The sequence below is a fragment of the Trachypithecus francoisi genome, unplaced genomic scaffold (assembly GCF_009764315.1).
Source record: "Trachypithecus francoisi isolate TF-2019V2 unplaced genomic scaffold, Tfra_2.0 Lachesis_group6, whole genome shotgun sequence".
Classification (NCBI taxonomy): domain Eukaryota; kingdom Metazoa; phylum Chordata; class Mammalia; order Primates; family Cercopithecidae; genus Trachypithecus; species Trachypithecus francoisi.
The window spans coordinates 70,994,051-71,015,325 of NW_022681471.1; the positions used below are offsets into that span (position 1 = coordinate 70,994,051).

Consider the following 21,275-nt stretch of genomic DNA (forward strand, 5'->3'; position numbering starts at 1 on the left):
TCCTTTCAGATTGTTCATTGTTAGTATATAGAATTGCAACCGATACTTGGTTGTTGACTTTGTATCCTGTTACTTTGCTGAGTTTATTAGTTCTATCAGTTTTGTTGTGAAAAATCTTTAGGTTTTCTACATCTAAGATCATATCACCTGTGAACAGAGATAATTTTACTTCTTCCTTCCTAATTTGGAGGACTTTTCTTTCTTTCTTTCTTTCTTTCTTTTTTTTTTTTTTGGTTTTTTTTTTTTTTTTTGGTTTTTTAGAGACAGCGTATCACTCCGTTGCCTAGACTGGAGTGCAGTGCTGGGATCATGGCTTGCTGCAGCCTTAAACTCCTGGGCTCAGGTGATCTTCCTGCCTCAGCCTCCTGAGTAGCTATGACCACAGGCATGTGCCATCATGCTTGTCTGGTTTTTTAATTTTTTTGTAGAGATGGAGGTCTTGCTTTGTTGTCCAGGTTGGTCTCGAATTCCTTGCCTCAAGTGATCCTCCCGCCTTGGCCTCCCAAAGTGGTGGAATTACAGGGATGAATCACTGCACCCAGCCCTTTTATTTCTTTTTCTTGCCTAATTGCTCTGGTTAGAACTTCCAGTACTGTGTTGAATAGAATTGGTGAAAGCAGGGATCCTTTCTTGTTCCTGATCTTAGAGGAAAAGCTTTCAGTCTTTCACCATTGAATATGATGTTCATTGTGTTTGTCATGTATGACTTTCATTAGGTTGAGGTAGTTTTGTTTTTTGAGTGTTTTTATCATGAAAAGGTATTAAATTTTGTCAAATGCTTTTTTCTGCATCATTTGAGATAATGAAACTTCTTTCATGCTGAAGAACATTGCCTGGTATGATCTCTCTGGGTGCCAAAGCACAAGATGTTTTTTCCTTCATTGGTTAATATGATGTATTACATTGATCAACTTTTATATGTTGAACCATGCTTGCATTCCAGGAATAAAATCTCACTTGGTCACGGTCCTTTTAATATGCTGCCCAATCTGATTTGCTAATATTTTGTTGAGGATTTTTACATTAATGTTCATAAGGGATGTTGGTCTGTAAGTTTTCTCTTTTCTTTTCTTTTTGTAGTATCTTGATGACATGACCTTTAATATAGAAAACCCTAATGAATCCATAAAAAACTATTAGAGCTAATAGATAAATTCAGAAAGTTACAGGATACTAGATCAATATTCAAAATTTAATTGTATATATACAGTTATATATATATTATATATAATATATTTATATATACAATTATATTATATAATTATATATAATATAATTATATATACAATTATATAATATAATTTTATATATTATATTATATGTTACATATAATTATATATGTATATATAATATATAATTGTATATATTATATATGGTATATATACATATGTATGTACATATACGTGTGTGTGTGTGTGTGTGTGTATATATATATATTTTTTTTGAGACAGAGTCTTGCTCTGTTGCCCAGGCTGGAGTGCACTGGCATGATCTAGGCTCACTGCAACCTTTGCCTCCTGGTTTCAAGCGATTCTCCTGCCTCAGCCTCCTGAGTAGTTGGGATTACAGGTGCCCACCACCACGCCTGGATAATTTTTGTAGTTTTAGTAGAGACAGGACTTCTTCATGTTGGTCAGGCTGGTCTCGAACTCCTGACCTCAGGTGATCCGCCCGCCTTGGTCTCCCAAAGTGCTGGGATTACAGGCGTGAGCTATTACACCTAGCCTATTTATTTATATTTTTTGAGGCAGAGTCTCTGTTGCCCAGGCTGGAGTGCAGTGGCTCAATCTCGGCTTACTGCAACCTCCGTCTCCCAGGTTCAAGCGATTCTCCTGCCTCCGCCTCCTGAGTAGCTGGGATTTCAGGCACAGGCCACCATGCCCTGCTAATTTTTGTATTTTTAGTAGAGATGGGGTTTCACCATGTTGGCCAGGCTGGTCTCAAACTCCTGACCTCAGGTGATCCTCCTGCCTCGGCCTCACAAAGTGCTGGCATTACACGCATGAGCCACCGCACCTGGCCTTATTTACTTATTTATTTTTGGGACAGGGTCTCGTTCTGTTGCCCAGGTTGGAGTGCAGTGGTGCGATCTCTGCTCTCTGTAACCTCCGTCTCCTGGGTTCAAGCGATTCTCCTGCCTCAACCTCCCAAGTAGTTGGATTACAGGTGCCCACCACCATGCCCAGCTAATTTTTAATTTTAGTAGAGACGGGGTTCACTGTGTTGGCCAGGCAGGTCTCGAACTCCTGACCTCAGGTGATCCGCCCGCCTTGGTCTCCCAAAGTGCTGGATTACAGGCGTGAGCTATTACGCCTAGCCTATTTATTTATATTTTTTGAGGCAGAGTCTCTGTTGCCCAGGCTGGAGTGCAGTGGCTCAATCTCGGCTTACTGCAACCTCCGTCTCCCAGTTCAAGCGATTCTCCTGCCTCCGCCTCCTGAGTAGCTGGGATTTCAGGCGCAGGCCACCATGCCCTGCTAATTTTTGTATTTTTAGTAGAGATGGAGTTTCACCATGTTGGCCAGGCTGGTCTCAAACTCCTGACCTCAGGTGATCCTCCTGCCTCGGCCTCACAAAGTGCTGGCATTACACGCATGAGCCACCGCACCTGGCCTTATTTATTTATTTATTTTTGGGACAGGGTCTCGTTCTGTTGCCCAGGCTGGAGTGCAGTGGTGCGATCTCTGCTCTCTGTAACCTCCGTCTCCTGGGTTCAAGCGATTCTCCTGCCTCAGCCTCCCAAGTAGCTGGGATTACAGGTGCCCACCACCATGCCCAGCTAATTTTTTTATTTTTAGTAGAGACGGGGTTTCACTGTGTTGGCCAGGCAGGTCTCGAACTCCTGACCTCAGGTGATCCATCCACCTCGGCCTCCTAAAGTGCTGGGATCACAGGCGTGGGCCAGCGTGCCCAGCCAAAACAATTCCATTTATAATGGCAACAAAAATAAATGCTTAGGAGTAAATTTATACGAGGAGGTGCAACACTTGGATACTGAAAACTGTAAAACATCGTTGAAAGAAATTTAAGAAGGCCTAAATAAAAGAAAGATATCCTGCATTTATGGATTGAAAGACATAATATCTTTAAAATGGCAATACTTCCCAAAGTGTTCTATAGATTCTAATGCTACATCTAAGAAAATCCCAGCTGGCTTTTTTGCAGAAATTGATGAGCTACCAGCCTGGCCAACATAGTGAAACCCCGTCTCTAGTAAAAATATAGAAATTAGCCAGGTGGGGGTGGTGCATACCTATAATCCCAGCTACTCGTGAGGCTGAGGCAGGAGAATCCCTTGAAACTGGGAGGCAGAGGTTGCAGTGAACTGAGACTGTGCCCCTGCACTCCAGCCTGGGTGACAGAGCGAGACTCTGTTTCAAAAAAAAAAAGAGAGAGAGAGAGAAAGAAATTGACAAAGTAGTATAAAAGCCATATAGAAATGCAGGGACCCAGAATAGCTAAAACAATCTTTAAAAAGAGTAAAGTTAGCCGGCCATGGCGCCTCACATCTGTAATCCCAGCTACTCAGGTGACTGAGACAGGAGGATCACTTGAGGCCAGGAATTTGAGACCAGGCTGGGCAACATGGTGATACCCCATCTCTATTATTAATTTTTTTTTTTTTTTTTTGAGACGGAGTCTCGCTCTGTTGCCCAGGCTGGAGTGCAGTGGTGCCATCTCAACTCACTGCAAGCTCCGCCTCCTGGGTTCACGCCATTCTCTTGCCTCAGCCTCCCAAGTAGTTGGGACTACAGGCGCCCGCCACCGTGCCCGGCTAATTTTTTGTATTTATAGTAGAGACAGAGTTTCACCGTGGTAGTCAGGATGGTCTGGATCTCCTGACCTCGTGATCTGCCCGCCTTGGCCTCCCAAAGTGCTGGGATTACAGGCGTGAGCCACTGCACCTGGCCCCCATCTCTATTATTTAAAGAAAATTTTTAAAGGAACAAAGTTAGAGGACTCATAGTTCCTAAATTCAAAACTTACAACAAAGCTACAGTAGTCAAGATAGTGTGGTACTTGTATAAGTATAGATATAGGTCAATTGAATAGAATCAGAGTTCTACACTGTTCTTTCCCGGAACAGCATGGAGTGCCCATATTTCAGGCACTTGCTTAGGTGTAGGGAATTACGGTTGCTGTTGTATTTTGTTCTTTTTGTGTTTAAAAAATTTTTTTTCTACTCAATAGCTTTCATGTCCACCTTCTGGTAATGATCTTATCCCCTGACCACTATTTAAAACTTTTTTTTTTTTTTTTTTTTTTTTTGAGGTGGAGTCTTGCTCTGTCGCCCAGGCTGGAGTGCAGTGGCGGGATCTCAGCTCACTGCAAGCTCCGCCTCCCGGGTTCCCGCCATTCTCCTGCCTCAGCCTCCCAAGTAGCTGGGACTACAGGCGCCCGCCACCTCGCCCGGCTAGTTTTTTGTATTTTTTAGTAGAGACGGGGTTTCACTGTGTTAGCCAGGATGGTCTCGATCTCCTGACCTCGTGATCCGCCCGTCTCGGCCTCCCAAAGTGCTGGGATTATAGGCTTGAGCCACCACGCCCGGCCTATTAAAACTTTTATTGTGAAATATAAGATACGTGTATTTCACAATATATGCATAAAAAAATGTATAAAACATGAATATTCAATTTAATGGTGGCCTGGGCCTCTTAGGATAGGAGACTACACAAGTTTTGGTTTGGGGCTTGACACTGTTAGCTCTGTACTCTATTTCACCTATAAGAGCAATCACTGAAAACAGTGTAAGGCTTTCTGTAGTATTTATTATCTGGTTATTGGCTTTGGATTCCTCAGGAAAGAACTATTTGGACCAAACTGTATGGCTCAAAAGAGGCCCAAGGTTCTTCTTGCTCTTTTAGGTCCTTCATACCCTGTCATAAAGAGAATACAAGCAGGCAGGAAGAGCAAGGCTGATTTCAAAGTGAGTAAAAGCAGGCAGGGTTGTTGAACTCCTCCTTTGTAATCAGACCTAAACATTTTAGTGCTGCTTTTGGTTGAACTGGGCAAATACCCTTCTGCCAGAATAAACAGGAAGAAAGCATCCTCCTACATGCTAACAACATGCCCTCAGAAAGCAGCTGAACCTGCTGGCTAATCACTCTGGAAAAAAATAGCATAACAGTAATTATGCCAAAACCAAAATTATCCTTTTTTCTGGCATAGCAGATGTGCTTTGGCATCTAGAGGGTATCCTACCAGCCAATGTTCTTCAGCAGAAAGAAGTTTTATTATTTTGGGGAGTATTTGGTGGCTAACATCCTGACTGACCCTTTGGAATAAAGTCTAACTAAAAATGAAAATTCTCCAGGGACAGTTAATTTCTTTTACAATGGGTATAGACCTTTAGTACCTCCAGCTCCTTAATCTTCCAGTCCAAGGTTATCTGGTTAACTACTGCCAAACACAAAAGGACAAATACTATATGATTCCACCTATATGAAATATCTAGAATAGGCACATACACAGAGACAAAAAGTAGATTAGATGTCACTGAGGGGTGGGAGAAATGGGGAGTTATAACTTAATGGGTACAGAGTTTCTGTTTGGTATCATGAGAAAGATAGTGGTGATGATTACATATTGTGAATGTAATCAATGCCACTGTACACTTAAAATGGTTAAAATGTCATTTTTGTTATATGTATTTTACCACATTTTTTTTTTAAACCTAGACATTCTGTCACAGTTATGGAAACTGGAAGTCTAAAATCAAGGTGTCAGCAGGGTTGGTTTCTTTTTGGAGTCTGAGAAATAATCTGTTCCAAGCCTCTCCTAGTTTATGATGGTACTGGCAATCCTAGGAGCTTTTTGGCTTGTAGATGCATCACTCCATTCTCTGCCTCCATCTTCATATGGAATTCTCCTCTCTATGTCTCGGTGTCTCAATTTACCTCTCATAAGTACGGTAGTCATATGGGGTTAGGGCCTACCCTAATCCAGTATGACCTCATCTTAAATCAATAACATCTGCAATGTCCTGGTCACATACACGGGCTCCAGGTCGACATGAAATTTTGGAGGACTCTATTTAACCTAGTACAGGACACTGCTATGGATAAAATCTTCTGGGAAATGTACATAGAATCAGAAGGACATTGACAACAAAAAGATCCCCAGAAATGCCAGTATTTTATATGGGATATGTGGATGGAGAGGAATTCAAGATGCAGACTGAGCATCTTGAATGGTTAGAGAGGTAGAAGAAATCTAGGAGAGAGGGTTGTATGCCACTGAACCCAAGGGGGAGGGAAAACTTCAGGAGGGATGTAGTCATCAGTGGTTTTAAGCACAGCAGAAAGGTCAAGAAAGATAAAGACTGAGAACTGTCTATGGAGTTTGGCAATACGGAGGTTGGTGTCCTTGGTGAGAACAGTTACATTAGAGTGCTAGGTAAGAAGCCAAATCGCAGCGTGTTATGAATCTTGCTTTTCTATGCCTTCAAATTGAGAGGCAGCAGTCTATTGGCAAAGCAGTCTTTTTAGTCTCTCTTTTTCACCCACCACCTAGATTCTGTTATTAATGTTTTACTATACGTGCTTTATCACATACCTATTCTTACAACATATCTATTCCATCAGTCCATCTTCTTTTTTTAGGATACATTTCAAAGTGAATTGCAGACATCAGGATACTTCCCCCTAAACACTTCAGCATATAAACTATTAAGTGGATTTCAATATTTGTTTAGTTTTTTTTTTCTTTTAAAGTAAAATTTTCATACAAAGTAAGTGTACCTTTGGTGAATTTTGACAAATGCATATACCTGTGTAACCCAAACCCCTATCAGGATATAGAATACTATTATCACCCCAGAAAGTTCCCTCACGCCTTTTCCCAGGCAATTTCCACCTCCAGAGGCAACCATTGTCTTGATGTTTTCCACCATATGTTAGTTTTGCCTATTTTAGAACTTGATATAAGTGAAATCACACAGTTTCTACTCGTTTATGCCTGGCTTTTCCTCAGCATGTATTTGAGATTCATACATGTATAAATTCATACATGTAGTAGTTTGTTCTTTTCTGTTAACAATTGAGTCCTTTGTATGAATATACCACAGATTGGTGTTGTTTGTTTTTGTTTGTTTTGAGTCAGAGTCTTGCTTTTTCATCCAGGCTGGAGTGCAGTGGCTCAATCTTGGCTCACTGCAACCTCCGCCTCCCGAGTTCAAACAATTTTCCTGCCTCAGCCTCCCGAGTAGCTAGGATTACAGGGACCTGTCACCACACTTGGCTAATTTGTGTATTTTTAGTAGCGATGAGGTTCCACCATGATGGCCAGGCTGATCTCGAACTCCTGACCTCAAGTGATCTGCCCACCTCGGCCTCCTAAAGTGCTAGGATTATAGGCATGAGCCACTGCGCCCGGCCTAAACTTTTTTTTTTTTGAGATGGAGTCTCACTCTGTCACCCAGGCTGGAGTGCAGTGGCACAATCTTGGCTCACTGCAACTTCCGCCTTCCGGGTTCACATAATTCTCCTGCCTTTGTCTCGGGAGTAGATGGGATTACAGGTGCCTGCCACCACGCCTGGCTAATTTTTGTATTTTTAGTAGAGATGGGTTTCACCATGTTGGCCAGGCTGGTCTCAAACTCCTGACCTCAGATGATCCAACCGCCTCAATTTCCCAAAGTGCTGGGGTTGTTTCCAGTTTTTGGTTATTAGGGGCAAAGCAACATTGTTTGTTTGTTTGTTTGACTCTTAAATGCCTGTCTTATAAATGGTGCTAAGCAGGGAAAAGTTAATTATTAAACATTGTTTGACTGAAATGTGAACCATATTCTCCCCTAATTTATCTCAGAAATCACTACTATTTAATAATATTGTTTGTGTTTGTATGTGATTTTAAAATGATCCCCACATTGATTAAAATGACCATCCCTGAAAGTGAGGCCAAAAGGAAGGAATCCTCCTAGCTTACTCTGCCATGACTTGGGCTTTAAATGGGCCTGTTTTCAATACTGGCATTCAGGTCACCTGCAATTTTTATGTTATCCAAATGTTTTACATTTTATTGATTTTGATGGAGAATCAAAAGATATCTGTTGTGTCTCATGTGTCTACATGCATCTTGACAAGGGGACTGGACATAAAGACATGTCAGGGAGCTGATACTCCAGGAGCTGGATCAGTATAGGGAAACTGTTAACGGGCAGGTCTTTGTTCTTAGAGCTCCCAAGATGGTGGCAAGCCTTTTGTTCTCTGACCTTGGGGTTCTTGGCTTCACGGATTCCAAGGAACGGAACCTTGGGCCATGTGGTGAGTGTTATAGCTCTATTAGAAGCTGTGGGTCATGGAAGAGAACCGTGGAACCCAGTGACTAGTGTTCAGCTGGATTAGGACAAACCCGGGCACTTAACCATGCAGAACAATTGCGAGCCTTTAGCCTGATCCGGAGCAGCAATGGGCGCCTGCTGTATCAGAAACGCAGCGGTGGAGGGTGAGCGAAAGCTTGGCTCGAGCCGCAACAAACACAGACCAGAAGAGTGTGCAGTTGCAAGATTTATAGAGTGAAAACAGAGCTCCCATACATGGGAGGGGACCCAAAGGAGCTTGCCCCTCCGGCTGGAATGCCTGGATTTATATCCTGATCATTGTCCCTCCCCCTGTGCTCTCCGTGATATATGATTTGACTATTTCTTTACCTCCTGCTTTTAGCCTATTTGTATTTTAGTGAGCCCTCTTTACTACCTGATTGGTCAGGTGGAGCTGAGTTATAAGCCCCATGTTTAAAGGTAGGTGCGGTCACCTTCCCCAGCTAGGCTTAGGAATTCTTAGTCAGCCTAGGAAATCCAGCTAGTCCTGTCTCTCAAAACTGGGTTCTTGTTGAGAGGACAGTGATAACCCCACTCACATGCACCGAGATTAGCAGTCTAGGTTCCTCCAACCCCATATGGGCCTAGTGACTGGTGGCCAGATTACGAAACAAAAAGCATTTCTGATTGTTTTGCACGTGAAGAAAACAAGTTTTATTGAGTTAGGGTCTTTGCATTCAGTTCTCTGTCTTTCATATTCTTTTCTTTCTTTCTTTTTTTTTTTTTTTTTTTTTTCGAGACAGGGTCTGGCTCTGTAGCCCAGCTGGAGTGCAGTGGTGACATGATCATAGCTCACTGCAACCCCTGCCTCCAGGCTAAGGTGGGAAGACATCCTTCCCACCTTAGCCTCCCAGTAGCTGGGTCTATGGGCGCATGCCACCAAACCTGGCTAATTTTTTTCTATTTTTTGTAGAGACCAGGGCTTCACTATGTTGCCCAGGCTAGTCTCAAACTCCTGGGCTCAAGCAATCAGCCCGCCTCGGCCTCCCAAAGTATTGGGATTAAAGGCTCAAGCCACCGCTCCCGGCCATCTCTTCACATTCTAAAATAACTTTGTAGGGAATGTTCCAAAGGGCCCTCCACAACAAGGAAAATCAGTGTGTGCCTTCTGCGACTTAAGCTTGTGTGCCTTTCAGCTGCTCATTTGCAAACATTGTGTGTTGCTTAGTTTAGCTCTTTGGGGCATAGGTATAATAGTTGGCTTATTGGTTTCTCCGATAGAAAAGCTTTCAGCATCTGAACCAGCAGACTCTGTGGAGAAGAAAGGTTTCTCAAGGTATCAGCCAGTTCCAAAGGGAGGTGGATTAGATGTTGAGAGGTTAATTGGCTATGGTCAAGGAAGATGTTTGCATCTGAGCAAATGGCTTTGGGGCAGAGATGATTTTATTTTTCATTTATTTATTTTTTGAGATGGGGTCTCGTCGTGGTGCACAGGTTGGAGTACAGTGGTGCGATCTTGGCTCACTGCAACCTCCGCCTCCCGGGTTCATGTGATTCTCATGTCTCAGCCTCCCGAGTAGCTGGGATTACAGGCACCCACCATCACGCCCGGCTAATTTTTTTGTATTTTTTTAGAGACGGGGTTTCACCATGTTGGCCTGGCTGGTCCCGAATTCCTGACTTCAGGTGATCCACCTGCCTCAGCCTCCCAAAGTGCTGGGATTACAGGCATAAGCCACCATGCCCAGGCACAGAGATGATTTTAAATGGCCACTTGGGTAGGGCTTCTTATGGAGAAGACCTTTAGGTGGGGTTATGACCCGGGGAGTTAGCAACTAGGCAGTTTTGCCAGTGAAAGGGTAGCTTTCCAGGTAACAGGACTTTGTAGCCCAAGTTTAATTGTTGTATCCTCTTCCTCCAGGAGTTGTTTGTATATAATATATATATATATATTTTTTTAATGGGTCTTGCTCTGTCACCCAGGCTGGGGTGCAGTGGTGCGATCATGGCTTACTGCAGCCTAGACCTCCCATGCTGAAGCGAACCTCTTGCCTCAGCCTCCTGAATAGCTGGGACTGACTACAGGCATGTGCCACTGATACGGTTTGGCCGTGACCCCACCCATAATCTCATCTTGAATTGTAATCCAGATTGTAATCCTCATGTGTTGGGGGAGAGACCTCCTGGGAGGTGATTAGATGTCCTTTTAAACAATCCTTAAAGAGAATCATGCTCTAGTATATAATTTCAGGTAAAACCATTTAAACATACACATTTTTGTTTTTATTGTCCCTTCGTATGGAATTAAAAACTGACATTTCCCTCATTACTCTAGCACTATTCTTCTCCTTGTTCTCTTGCTTGAGGGGTATGGTTCTTTGTCCTAAACTGGTTACTCCTCCTGTCCTCCTGGCTCCCAAGCAGGCCTGGCTTCTCCCTGCCTATGTTCAAGGAAAACAGGGGAGCAATTCTGGAAAAATATTTGAGCCCATGAAGTGTTAGCTAAATTATCCAGATCATTAGGGATCCTGTGTGCTATAGATGGATAAATCATTACATTAGCAATAAAAAGGACATGTTTTCCCTCCAAGCACTGAAAAATGGAAGTGATTAGAAGCTAAGTGGCTAAATCAAACTGCATTGTAAAAAGCATTCTAGTCTTGCAAATAATCAGATATCCAGGGCAGTGCTATAAAAAGCATTTATTTTTGCCCCTGATTCCATTGTAGGGAAAGAATACCATCCTAGGTCCAACTTGATTGGTGGAATAGACTGAGGGGACAGGAATAGCTGAGATGCAGTTGTTAGACAGACCTGCTAACTAGGGGGACCAGGGACTGGGGAAGGCAGCTTGGCTCACAGCAGCGGTTTAACCCGCCAGAAAGCAGTGATGTCCAAGGAATACTCTAAACTCTGGTTGTGGTTCAGGCAGAGGTTGACAAAGGGGGTTCCCAGGGGTGGGTAGAGCACAGCAATAAGTGTTTTTAGGCTGGTGCTAAGAAGTCTAGGCACACAGTTGCCATTTAAAAGGTTGGTGTGTGTGATTAGTGGGGACTCTGGCCAGAGCTAGGGATCAGGGGCAGCACTTTAGTCTCTGGGGAAGACGCCTGGCTAGAGTTACACAGAACCCCAGGTTTCATGGGGTTTCAGGATACTGGGTAGGTTACCAGTTCAGGAACTTGGAAATAGTCTAATAATTAAAAATGTTATTTTTTCCTTCAAGCTCTAGAACATAGATCAAGATTGCTTTCCAAAGCAGCTCTGAATAATTAATAATTCCCACCAATAGTGGGAGTTTTTCAAACCTTGCCAACACTTGTATTTTCCCACTTGTGGGTATAGCCATCCTAATGGAAGTGGTATCTCCTTGTGGTTTTGGTTTGCCTTTCCCTGACAACCAATGATGTTGAGAGTCTTTTCATGTGCTTATTGCCCATCTGTATATTTTTTTTCTCTTATTTATTTATTTATTTTTTAAGAGACACAGTTTCGCTATGTTGTTCAAGCTAGTCTTAACTCCTGACCTCAAGCATCCTCCTGCCTTGGCCTCACCAAAGTGCTGGGATCAGTCATGAGCCACCGCACCCAGTCCTGTATATATTTTTCCCCTCTGGTTGCTTGTGTGTTTGGCATCATATTTAAGATACTGCCAAATCCAAGTCATGAAGATTTTTACACCTATATTTTTTCCTAAATTTTGTAGATTTAGCCCTTAGATTTAGGTCTTTGATCCATTTGAGTTAAATTTTGTATACGGTATGAGTAGGGTCAATTTCATTCTTTTGCACATGGATATCCAGTTGAAAAGAGTTCTTTCCCCAGTGAATTATTTTGGCACCCTTACTGAAAGTAATTGACCATAAACCACTGAAGAATTTTTTTTTTTTTTTTTTTTTGAGGCGGAGTCTCGCTCTGTCGCCCGGACTGGAGTGCAGTGGCCGGATCTCAGCTTACTGCAAGCTCTGCCTCCCCGGTTTACGCCATTCTCCCGCCTCAGCTCCCGAGTAGCTGGGACTACAGGCGCCTGCCACCTCGCCCAGCTAGTTTTTGTATTTTTAGTAGAGACGGGGTTTCACCGTGTTAGCCAGGATGGTCTCGATCTCCTGACCTCGTGATCCGCCCGTCTTGGCCTCCCAAAGTGCTGGGATTACAGGCTTGAGCCACCGTGCCCGGCCACCACTGAAGAATTTTAAGCAGAGGAGTGACATGATTTCTTTTATGCTTTAAGACAGTATTGCTGGCTGCTATATAGAGAGTATATTGGAGGGGCAAGAGTTTATGTAGGGAGAGCAGTGAGTAGGGAGCTGCAATTATCCAGGCCAGAGATGATGGTGACTTGGGCCACAGTAATGGTAGTAGAGATGGAAAGAAGGTGGTTATAACTTGGGAAATAAAGTTAGTAGGACTTGGGACTGCCTGGCCTGGGCGTGGGGCATAAAAAGACAGGAAAGGACAAGGATGACTCCTCTATAGGTTGGGGTCAAGGATTCTCTTCAGATTTGAAGTTTGGGTGGCTAAATAGATGGTAGCGTTTTTACTAGCACACAAATGGAGAAGCACGTTTTTAGAGGGCAAATAATGAGTTTAGTTTGGGATGAATTGAATTTGATTTCAAGTGGAGATGTCCAGAAGGCAGCTGGAATATGGGTCTAGAGTAGAGCTTGAGGGATAGCTCTGGGTTGGAGAGAGTGATTTGGGAGTCATGAGCACATAGGTGGGAGTGGAAGCTCTGGGAAAACTTGAGAAGAGACTAAAAAGAGTGAGAAGAGGTCCTAGGACTGAGTCCTCTGGGAGGAAGAACACAGAAGAAATGGTCAGTGGAGAGGAGGAAAACCAGAAGGAATCTATAGGAATCTGAAAGGAGGGATTTTAAGAGGGAAGGGAGTGATCAATAGTGTCAAATGCATCACGGAGCTCCAGTAAAATAAGGCCAGAGAAGTTCCCATGTTTCCATGCCCCTACACATAGAGGTTTGTTTTACAAAAAATATCACTTCATACTTCTTATGGGTGCCAACTTAAAAAAATACTGTGGAACCAATAATCTTTGCACATTCATTTTCCACAACTAGTGCCTGAAGGTGTTGCTGGCAGCATCTGGTGGATATTTGTTTGTGTCTCAAGTGATGCCAGCTTTCATTGGCATCTTCTGTGCTAATCTTTCCCATCCTGAATTGAGGATATTAAAAGTCCAGCTGCAGTTTGGATTCTAAAATGAACTCTAAAGCATTCTTAGACTGAATGTTCAATGTTTCCTTTCTCTTCTTCTTCTTCTTCTTCTTCTTCTTTTTTTTTTTTTTTTTACCTTTTTATAGATATGTGAAAGAGGCCAAAGAAGCAACTAAAATGGAGATCTGGAAGAAGCATTTAAACTTTTCAATTTGGCAAAGGACATTTTTCCCAATGAAAAGGTGCTGAGCAGAATCCAAAAAATACAGGAAGCCTTGGAAGAGCTGGCAGAACAGGGAGATGATGAATTTACAGATGTGTGCAACTCTGGCCTGCTGCTTTATCGAGAACTGCACGACCAACTCTTTGAGCACCAGAAGGAAGGCATAGCTTTCCTCTATAGGCTGTATAGGGATGGAAGAAAAGGTGGTATATTGGCTGATGATATGGGATTAGGGAAGACTGTTCAAATCATTGCTTTCCTTTCTGGTATGTTTGATGCTTCACTTGTGAATCATGTGCTGCTGATCATGCCAACCAATCTTATTAACACATGGGTAAAAGAATTCATCAAGTGGACTCCAGGAATGAGAGTCAAAACCTTTCATGGTCCTAGCAAGGATGAACGGACCAGAAACCTCAATCGGATTCAGCAAAGGAATGGTGTCATTATCACTACATATCAAATGTTAATCAATAACTGGCAGCAACTTTCAAGCTTTAGGGGCCAAGAGTTTGTGTGGGACTATGTCATCCTTGATGAAGCACATAAAATAAAAACATCATCTACTAAGTCAGCAATGTGCTCGTGCTATTCCTGCAAGTAATCGCCTCCTTCTCACAGGAACCCCAATCCAGAATAATTTACAAGAACTATGGTCCCTATTTGATTTTGCTTGTCAAGGGTCCCTGCTGGGAACATTAAAAACTTTTAAAATGGAGTATGAAAATCCTATTACTAGAGCAAGAGAGAAAGATGCTACCCCAGGAGAAAAAGCTTGGGATTTAAAATATCTGAAAACTTAATGGCAATCATAAAACCCTATTTTCTCAGGAGGACTAAAGAAGATGTACAGAAGAGAAAGTCAAGCAACCCAGAGGTCAGACTTAATGAAAGAATCCAGATGTTGATGCCATTTGTGAAATGCCTTCCCTTTCCAGGAAAAATGATTTAATTATTTGGATACGACTTGTGCCTTTACAAGAAGAAATATACAGGAAATTTGTGTCTTTAGATCATATCAAGGAGTTGCTAATGGAGACGCGCTCACCTTTGGCTGAGCTAGGTGTCTTAAAGAAGCTGTGTGATCATCCTAGGCTGCTGTCTGCACGGGCTTGCTGTTTGCTAAATCTTGGGACATTCTCTGCTCAAGATGGAAATAAGGGCGAAGATTCCCCAGATGTGGACCATATTGATCAAATAACTGATAACACTTGATGGAAGAATCTGGAAAAATGATATTCCTAATGGACTTACTTAAGAGGCTGCGAGATGAGGGACATCAAACTCTGGTGTTTTCTCAATCGAGGCAAATTCTAAACATCATCGAACGCCTCTTAAAGAATAGGCACTTTAAGACATTGCGAATCGATGGGACGATTACTCATCTTTTGGAACGAGAAAAAAGAATTAACTTATTCCAGCAAAATAAAGATTACTCTGTTTTTCTGCTTACCACTCAAGTAGGTGGTGTCGGTTTAACATTAACTGCAGCAACTAGAGTGGTCATTTTTGACCCTAGCTGGAATCCTGCAACTGATGCTCAAGCTGTGGATAGAGTTTACCGAATTGGACAAAAGCAGAATGTTGTGGTTTATAGGCTAATCACTTGTGGGACTGTAGAGGAAAAAATATACAGAAGACAGGTTTTCAAGGACTCATTAATAAGACAAACTACTGGTGAGAAAAGAACCCTTTCCGATATTTTAGTAAACAAGAATTAAGAGAGCTCTTTACAATTGAGGATCTTCAGAACTCTGTAACCCAGCTGCGCTTCAGTCTTTGCATGCTGCTCAGAGGAAATCTGATACAAAACTAGATGAACACATTGCCTACCTGCAGTCTTTGGGGATAGCCGGAATCTCAGACCATGATTTGATGTACACATGTGATCTATCTATTAAAGAAGAACTTGATGTGGTAGAAGAATCTCACTATATTCAACAAAGGGTTCAGAAAGCGCAATTCCTTGTTGAATTTGAGTCTCAAAATAAAGAGCTCCTGATGGAACAACAAAGAAATAGAAATGAGGGGGCCTGGCTAAGAGAACCTGTATTTCCTTCTTCAACAAAGAAGAAATGCCCTAAATTGAATAAACCACAGCCTCAGCCTTCACCTCTTATAAGTACTCGTCATACTCAGGAAGAAGATATCAGTTCCAAAATGGCAAGTGTAGTCATTGATGATCTGCCCGAAGAGGGTGAGAAACAAGATCTCTCCAGTATAAAGGTGAATGTTACCACCTTGCAAGATGGTAGGCACCCATATGAAGGTACATGTAGTGCTGACTCTATAGCTACTTTATCCAAGGGGTTTGGAAGTGTAGAACTTTGTACTAACTCTTCATTGGGAATGGAAAAAAGCTTTGCAACTAAAAATGAAGCTGTACAAAAAGAGACATTACAAGAGGGGCCTAAGCAAGAGGCACTGCAAGAGGATCCTCTGGAAAGTTTTAATTATGTACTTAGCAAATCAACCAAAGCTGATCTTGGGCCAAATTTAGATCAACTAAAGGATGATGAGATTTTACATCATTGCAATCCTTGGCCCATTATTTCCATAACAAATGAAAGTCAAAATGCAGAATCAAATGTATCCATTATTGAAATAGGTGATGACCTTTCAGCATCCCATAGTGCATTGCAGGATGCTCAAGCAAGTGAGGCCAAGTTGGAAGAGGAACGTTTAGCATCTTCACCACAGTATGCATGTGATTTCAATCTTTTCTTGGAAGACTCAGCAGACAACAGACAAAATTTTTCCGGTCAGTCTTTAGAACATGTTGAGAAAGAAAATAGCTTGTGTGGCTCTGCACCTAATTCCAGAGCAGGGTTTGTGCATAGCAAAACATGTCTCAGTTGGGAGTTTTCTGAGAAAGATGATGAACCAGAAGAAGTGGTAGTTAAAGCAAAAATCAGAAGTAAAGCTAGAAGGATTGTTTCAGATGGTGAAGATGAAGATGATTCTTTTAAAGATACCTCAAGCACAATCCATTCAACACATCTCTCTTTCAGTTCTCATCTGTGAAACAATTTGATGCTTCAACTCCCAAAATGACATCAGTCCACCGGGAAGGTTCTTTTCATCTCAAATACCCAGTAGTGTAAATAAGTCTATGAACTCTAGAAGATCTCTGGCTTCTAGGAGGTCTCTTATTAATATGGTTTTAGACCACGTGGAGGACATGGAGGAAAGACTTGACGACAGCAGTGAAGCAAAGGGTGCTGAAGATTATCCAGAAGAAGGGGCAGAGGAAAGCAGTGGCGAAGCCTCCAAGTATACAGAAGAGGATCCTTCAGGAGAAACACTGTCTTCAGAAAACAAGTCCAGCTGGTTAACGACATCTAAGCCTAGTGCTCTAGCTCAAGAGACCTCTCTTGGTGCCCCTGAGCCTTTGTCTGGTGAACAGTTGGTTGGTTCTCCCCAGGCGGCAGAGGCTACGAATGACTATGAGACTCTTATAAAGCGTGGAAAAGAACTAAAAGAGTGTGGAAAAATCCAGGAGGCCCTAAACTGCTTAGTTAAAGCGCTTGACATAAAAAGTGCAGATCCTGAAGTTATGCTCTTGACTTTAAGTTTGTATAAGCAACTTAATAACAATTGAGAATGTAACCTGTTTATTGTATTTTAAAGTGAAACTGAGTATGAGGGAATTTTTGTTTCCATAATTGGATTCTTTGGGAACATGAAGCATTCAGGTTTAAGGCAAGAAAGATCTCAAAAAGCAACTTCTGCCCTGCAACGCCCCCCACTCCATAGTCTGGTATTCTGAGCACTAGCTTAATATTTCTTCACTTGAATATTCTTATATTTTAGGCATATTCTGTAAATTTAACTGTGTTGTTTCTTGGAAAGTTTTGTAAAATTATTCTGGTCATTCTTAATTTTACTCTGAAAGGGATCATCTTTGTATATAACAGTTCAGATAAGAAAATTAAAGTTACTTTTCTCAAGTGTTTTCCATCCACTTTGTTTCACTGAGATGATACTGGCAGAAGCCTGTCATTATCAGTCCAGATCTTAAGACATGCTTGTGAACATGCTGTTTCATGCTTTCAGCTTAATACAGGTTGAGCATCCCTAATCCAAAATGAGGAAACTTTCTGAGTGCTGACATGATGCTACAAGTGAGGAAAGTTCCATACCTGATGTCATGTGACATGTCACAGTCAAAATGAAGGTGTATAACACACTGTTTACTCAGCATCCCCAAGGGAAAAGAGATTCTGTAAGCCCCCTTCAGCTACTATATATCCTTTCCACACAGGCCCAGATTCTCCCATGCAAGCCTGCCTTCAAAGGGAAATAAAATGGTTCAACATACACAAACTTTGTTTCAAGCACAAAATCATTAAAAGTAATTATAAAATTACCTTCAGACTTAGTATTTAATGTGTATATGAAACATAAATGGATTTCGTGTTTAGACTTGGATCCCATCTCCAAAATATGTCATTATGTATATGGAAATACTCCAAAATCCAGAACACTTCTGGTCCCCAGCATTTTGGATAGAGTACTAAACTGGAACAGCAGAAAGCTCAGCTAGGTACCTGGTGCTGGGATTCTTTATCACTGGTAGCTTGCCCTGGAGTCAATGCTGACCATTTAGCCATTCTTCATGCACCATTAACTGTGTTCTCCCTTTCGCCAAACCAGGTATCTCGTCTATTCTGACACATATTATCACAGTCTATCTTTGGATTGTAGACTGAAAAGGAGTTTGGTTCCCTTGTAGAAAGACAAAGTGCAGTATAGCATGCTGCACTCTGTCACCAGAGAAGTGGACTATCCTTGATGAAGTACTGTGTGTTGGGCACTCCACACAGGTTTCTCATTTCAGCCTTACCATACTCCTTTGAGGTGAAGGGAGAGTAGCATTTCCATTTTTCATTTGAGGAAACAAAGGCTCAGTGAGGTCATGACTTCCCCATGGTGACATGGTTGGGGTGAAACTGATTTTTAACCTTGTGTAAATGAATACACTATAATACACTGAGCTGTTTTTACTCACAGCACTTCTGACACCAAATGTGGGGGTTTTCCACATCAAGCAATTCTCCAGTTCTCCAATTCAAAATTGAACTGGTGTCCTACAATTCAATTTCGACACTACCCAGGGTTAGCATGCTCAGTCCCACCAGACTGCCCTCACTTCAGACGTCAGTTGTAAGTATTCGGTCCCCATGTTACCCACACTTCTGTCTGACTTGGCTACAAATTAGGGGTTCCCGTGACCGCCCCATCCCACCCCCTGGTTTAATAATTTGCTAGAATAGCTTATAAAACTCAGGAAATGTTTACTTACTATTACCAGCTTATAAAGACTACAACTCAGGAACAGCCAAACGGAAGAGATGTGTATGGCAAGGTATAGGGGTGGTGCATTAAGCATCCATGCCCTCCAGGCACACCACCCTCCCAACATTTTGATATGTTAATCCAGGGATCTCCAACTCCATTGTTAGGGTTTTTGAGGTTTCCTTAGGGAGGCATGATTGATAAAATAATTGGCCATGGGTGATTCACTCATCTTCAGCCCCTCTCCCCTCTCCAGAGGTTGCAGTTATGGCTGAATGTTCCCTGTGATCATGCCTAATGTTTCTGGTGACCAGCCCCCGTTCTGAAGCTACTAGCGGCCTCCAGCCACAAGCTATCTCATTAGCATAAAAAAGACACCAGTTGAAATTTCAAGGCTTTCAGGAACTATATGACAGGAACCAGGGACAAAGACCAAATATTTATTTTTATTATATCCCATACATATAAAAGTGACTTGTAAATTATATGTATATACATACTAATAATCTCATGTGTATTATAAGAAATTACATAAGTTCAAAAGAGAAGCTGAATTTCAGGTTATTGATGGAACGAAATATTGTTCTTATAAAAGCAATTTACTATTTTAGGGTAATGTGATTGAATATATATCATTATTTTTGAAATATTGGTGTAACTGTGATTTAGCAATTCACAGTCTGCATCTGAGTTCAGCTTACCATTTCCCTGTGCTTCCCACCATGATGTGAAGGGAGTGGCTGCGCCCTACATCTTTTTCTGTCCCTTTCACCACACACAAATGTTTGTGAAAATTCAGCTAATAAACTTCTTTCTTCCCTGATGTAGAAAACAAAAAATCCACACAATTTGCCTTCAAGGAAGCTTTAGCGGCCTATATCCATTTAATCTGAACAGTGAAACAAACGTCTTAAGTCCTAGGAATATTTCTCACTGAAAATAGCAACGCTCTTTCTGTTCAAGTGTGTGTGTACTATGACAAATTCTGTTGTCTGGGGAAAAAACTACATGCTCATGGTAAACTATTCAAACAGTATCCATGGCAGGGATTTTTAACCTGGGGTTCATGGGGAGAAGAAGCCAGTTGTCTGAATTTGGATGGAAAAAAGTTTTATCTTTTCTCTGTCTGGTAGCTGAAATATAGCATTTCCCTCCATCATGAACGTGAAGCAGGAAAACAGGGTCTGGAGGCAGGGAACACAAAGCCGATTCACACTAAAGCTATGACAGGAAATAGCCTCTCCACAGGGTGTAGGCCAAGTAAATGACTTTGTAACTTCACTTCATCCTTTCCATTTACATAGGCGTACCCCAAGTAACCAATGGAATCCTCTAGGGGGTATTTAAACTCCCCAAAATTCTGTAACAGGGTCTTTTGAGCTCCTATGCTGTGGAGTGTAGTTTCGTTTTCAATAAATCCCTTTGTCCCTTCCTTGCTTTGTGCGTTTTGTCCTTTGTTCAAGATGCCAAGAACCTGGACATCCTCCACTGTTAACAAATGCAGCCATAAACTACAGAAGTATTAGCAGTACGTGTTATGTCACCAGTAGAAATCACACAGACTTCGGGGTTATTGCAGATATCTCAAAATGCCATTGATATTCATTACTGCAAAGTCACAGTGCTGTTTAGACCTACTACCAGGTATTAATATATTAATAAAGAGGCACACACACATATTACAAACGTTTTTTTCTGAGACGAGGTCTTACTCTGTCACCCAGGTGGGAGTGCAGTGGCACAATCTTGATTCACTGCAACCTCCGCCTCCTGGGCTCAAGCAATCCTCCCACCTCAGCTCTACCTGCCCCTGCCAGGAGTAGCTGGGACTATAGGTGTGCGCCACCATCACGCCTAACTAATTTTTCGTATTTTTGGTAGAGACGGGGTTTTGCCATGTTCCTCAGGCTGGTCTCAAACAAGACCCCATGTCAGTAAATCATTTAAAAAAAAAAAATCGATAACATGTAGTTTCAGCTTTAAATTTTTTTTTTTTAAGACATGGGGTCTCACTGTGTTGGCCAGGCTACAGTGCAGTGGATATTCAAAGGTGCAATCCCACTACTAATCAGCACAAGAGTTTTGACCTGCTCAGTTTCCAACCTGGGTCAGTTCACCCCTTTGTAGGCAACCTGCTGGTCTTTCACTCCCAGGAGGACACCAAGTTTTTCTTTCTTTCTTTTTTCTTTTTTTTTTTTTTAAGAGGCAGGGCCTCTGTTGCCCAGGCTGAAGTCTGAAGTGCAGTGGGCATGGTCATAGCTCACTGCAGCCTCGAATTCTGAGGCTCAAGTGATCCTCCCACCTTGGCCTCCTAAAATGCTGGGAT

At 42.1% G+C, this 21,275-nt stretch overlaps 1 protein-coding gene across 1 annotated transcript in view; it reads left to right on the plus strand.

The window, feature by feature from the left end:
• ERCC6L (ERCC excision repair 6 like, spindle assembly checkpoint helicase) overlaps positions 1 to 17,609 on the plus strand; it is a 45,243-nt gene extending 27,634 nt beyond the window's left edge. The window contains 10 exon segments of the mRNA XM_033201093.1: positions 13,575 to 13,600; positions 13,603 to 14,227; positions 14,229 to 14,422; positions 14,425 to 14,538; positions 14,541 to 14,861; positions 14,864 to 15,331; positions 15,334 to 15,417; positions 15,420 to 16,631; positions 16,634 to 16,696; positions 16,699 to 17,609. Of these exon segments, the coding sequence (XP_033056984.1) occupies positions 13,575 to 13,600; positions 13,603 to 14,227; positions 14,229 to 14,422; positions 14,425 to 14,538; positions 14,541 to 14,861; positions 14,864 to 15,331; positions 15,334 to 15,417; positions 15,420 to 16,631; positions 16,634 to 16,696; positions 16,699 to 17,252 (3,661 nt within the window). The 3' untranslated portion in view covers positions 17,253 to 17,609.
• The last annotated feature ends 3,666 nt before the right edge of the window (positions 17,610 to 21,275 follow it).